The sequence below is a fragment of the Juglans microcarpa x Juglans regia genome, chromosome 7D (assembly GCF_004785595.1).
Source record: "Juglans microcarpa x Juglans regia isolate MS1-56 chromosome 7D, Jm3101_v1.0, whole genome shotgun sequence".
NCBI classification, from domain to species: domain Eukaryota; kingdom Viridiplantae; phylum Streptophyta; class Magnoliopsida; order Fagales; family Juglandaceae; genus Juglans; species Juglans microcarpa x Juglans regia.
This window is the reverse complement of record NC_054606.1, coordinates 4,689,389-4,692,670: the sequence shown is the minus strand read 5'-3', so window position 1 is coordinate 4,692,670 and position 3,282 is coordinate 4,689,389. Positions and strand designations below refer to the sequence as shown.

General features: G+C 33.8%; 1 protein-coding gene across 1 annotated transcript; it reads right to left on the bottom strand.

Annotated features, from left to right (window-relative positions):
- Positions 1–1,104: 1,104 nt before the first annotated feature.
- LOC121239947 (dCTP pyrophosphatase 1-like) lies at positions 1,105–2,687 on the bottom strand. The gene is made up of 3 exons (XM_041137361.1): positions 2,587–2,687; positions 2,239–2,388; positions 1,105–1,677 (listed from the first exon to the last, which is right to left on the bottom strand). The coding sequence occupies exons 2-3, from the start codon at positions 2,359–2,361 to the stop codon at positions 1,402–1,404; spliced, it is 399 nt and encodes a 132-aa protein (XP_040993295.1). The 5' UTR covers positions 2,362–2,388; positions 2,587–2,687; the 3' UTR covers positions 1,105–1,401.
- Between the last annotated feature and the right edge of the window lie 595 nt (positions 2,688–3,282).

The following is a 3,282-nucleotide window of genomic DNA, read 5'->3' as shown; positions in this document are numbered from 1 at the left end:
TTCCACAATCGTTAGGACAACATGATGATGACCGGTACTGCGATATATACCAACCCAGCTCTTTGATTCGTGGAGCATGCATGTGCAATTGTCAGCTCAACCCAATCTTCCTAAGTTTCATGAGATTTTTCTTTTCCTTTTCTTCTACTTTCTTTCTTCCTTTCTTTTTTTTAAAAAGAAAAAATAGCAAGTTTCTGAAGGCCAGGGTATTGAATGAAAAGTGTACCAAATGAAACAACTTTGTAACTACAATGATCGGATAGCGTTTTAAGTGGTCGATCTTTTGTTTTGGCACGTCGTATCTAAACTTATATATATATATATATATATATATATATATATATATATATATGGCCTATTATTAGAAACTTATGACCAATTTATAACTTTATAAATATTGGTTTTGAGCCTTAATTTCAAGAAAAAAATATCGTAAATTTTTGTTTTAATAATTTGAGAGTTTACAATGAGATAAACGTACAACCACTTGAGATAAACCTTACATTAATATTTTATTTTGAATTTTTTAACCAAAATTAAATACGTATAATTTAATATTTTGAAACCTTCGAGAATATTTATTGAGGGATATTAATGGATTGACATGATTCCATCCATAATTTTGCAACCAAAACCGATACCCAATATGTTGGGGAGCTAGACGGCGGCCGTCGAAGCTGGAAAGACGCTTCCCCAAGTTGCAAAATTTGACACGATATTATTATAAAAAAAACTTTTTATTTTGTGATCAATTATTTTCAAGAAAAATGATTATTTCTTGAAAAAATAAGTCTATTTTTATCTCAAATAATCGCTGTTATCGTAAATAATTCATCACATATGCTTATTTTTTTTTTATAGTGATATATTTCTTTCACATTATTTAGTGATGATCAGGAAAAGGAAAAGCATTTTTTTTTCCAAAAAAAAAAAAATGTATATTAGCTTACATGATATGGTGTGGAGAGGTGAGTTGTAGCTTTCAATGCTGTGGATGAACTTCATCATCTGATCTCCATAATGTTCTTGTTCGAAGAAAGGACACCATTATTGAAAAGTAAAAGAAATTCATATGGGATAAGTTCTGAATATGAAGTCAATAAATTAAGAAAAACGTGAATATATATTATATATCTCATTGGTCAGATCGGATTCGATTCACCTGGCCAAAACAGTAAGAAAAAACTCTGAGAATAAATGCCAAACACGCCACCCATATACATTGTAACATTAGTCTCCATGCAGTGAAACTTGAAAACCCTTCCTTTTTAGGTCTATCCTCGGTCTCCTAGCATCATGAACCCCTACCGCACCTAAAACACCCATACAGCTAGCTCAATGAAGAATTATATGTAGGTATATATATGTGTCTGGGTGTGGGTGTTTTTAATGCACAGAAAATCAACAGCTCCCGGTGACATTATTGTCGGTGCATGTGATGCTGGTCTGGCTTTTCTTCTTCGAAACTGGGTATTTGACAGCGTTAAGTTCTACCTTTCTGAGTGCAGCTTTGCCGAGATCGATGCCGCAGATGTCGGAGAGCTGAACAAGATAGAGCAGAACATCTGAAAGCTCTTCACCCAGGTGCACTTTCTCCTCCTCTTTCCAACCAGGCAGTCCCTTCGGAACCTCTCCTTTCCACTGGAATATCTCAGAGAGTTCTCCAACTTCACCCACCTAGCGAGGACGATAAATAATCACAACCCCATAAACATGAAACCGCCTTTTTGACCGTTAATTTTCTTATGCAAATGGTACGACATAAAAGCAAAAGGGAAACTGTAAAAAAAAAGTGGGTTCCAAAGATCATAGGTAACAAAACAAAAAGGAAGATATGTTTTGCAAGGTTGGTCAAGTTTGACTCTGGTTAAAAAGCATTCACCTGATGAACTTAATTGAGACTTTAAAAGGAGAAGGTGTATAAATATTAATATATATTAAAAAAAAAATGGAAGCTCGCCCACTTGCAAGCAGCAGCAAGCTACCCCATTAGAAAATATATGGTGGAAACATGAAATCATTAGTACTTCCCTGACAATCCAACTAACTTAAGTTGTATTTTTTTGGGTCAAATCTTCAAGAATCGAGTAGAAAAAAATATGCAATGATTCTCCATCTCTGTGATCATCCCTCTTCATGCAAGAAATGGTCTTGAAAAACCAAACAGCCATAAGAGAGAGGAATGATAATTTCAGAAGAGTTTGGACTTTGCGTGCGTTTGAGGGAGACTGCACATACCAGAGCCAGAAGGAGGTTTCTCGGGCTGTGGAACTGCTCCCAATCTCTTTCCTTGGCGAACTCAGTCATCTTTTTCTTGAGAAGATCGAGAGTAACACTTTCACCTTCTAGAGTCCCAGTCATCTCTGTATAATCTCTCTTCTTTTTTCCCTTCTCAAGAACAAACAAAACAAAATCGAGGCAAAATAATAAAAACAAAAGAAAATAACAGTAAAAGAAAGCAAAATAAAGGGACCAAGAGAAAGAGAAACTGGGCGACGGTTGGCTCAAACCCCAAAAACCAAGACAAGGCTGCCCTCAAATTTTCTTGGGGACTTTGAATATAAAAAGAGCAGCCTCGGAGAGTACCTGTAAAACAAAGGGTTGCTTTGGAGGAGCAACGGAAGATTGGTAATTGCGCTTTTCTTTGGGGCTGTAACTACCGCCTATTGCCGGTTAACCTCCCGCATAAGTAGAAGGACACGTGTCAGTTTCCATATATTCTCGGCTCGATCTTAGGTGAGTAGGTGAGGCTTGTGGCTAAGTAGATTATAGGGACCACGTGTTCTGCCTCTTCTTTGCTTCTATTGGCTGTTAAAAAAATGTAGAATATACCATCAGTTTGGATGTTAAATTCATCAAGTGAGTTTCAGTTTGGTTGTTAAATTCATAAGTGGGTTTAGATTAATTTTAAATTGAATTTAATATTTAAATATTAAATTTTTAAATTTTTAAATTTATTTTAATTTAAAATCTTTTTACACATGGAATTTTAATTTTTTAATTTAATATTTTTTTATATGTGAGACTCACAATTTTTTTTAATTTCTCATAAATATATTTAAACTCATTTTAGCGTCTAAATATATTTAAACTTATTTTTAGACTCTATAAAACTTATTTTATCATTTTAACTCACTACTATTTATAATGAATTCAATTTAATCCAACTTTTTATAAAAGAAAAAAACACTTGATACAATTCAGCTCAACATCAAAATTCAAAATGCAGTCTTATTATATAGAGAAATAATTTATACAAGTTCTAAATAGATAAGCCTCATA

Excerpts from the sequence above, each read along its gene's own strand:
- LOC121239947 (XM_041137361.1), bottom strand. The coding sequence starts at position 2,361 with ATGACTGGGACTCTAGAAGGTGAAAGTGTTACTCTCGATCTTCTCAAG. Across the intron at positions 1,678-2,238 it reads GAAACCTCCTTCTGGCTCTG|GTGGGTGAAGTTGGAGAACT; the intron begins GTATGTGCAGTC and ends CGTCCTCGCTAG.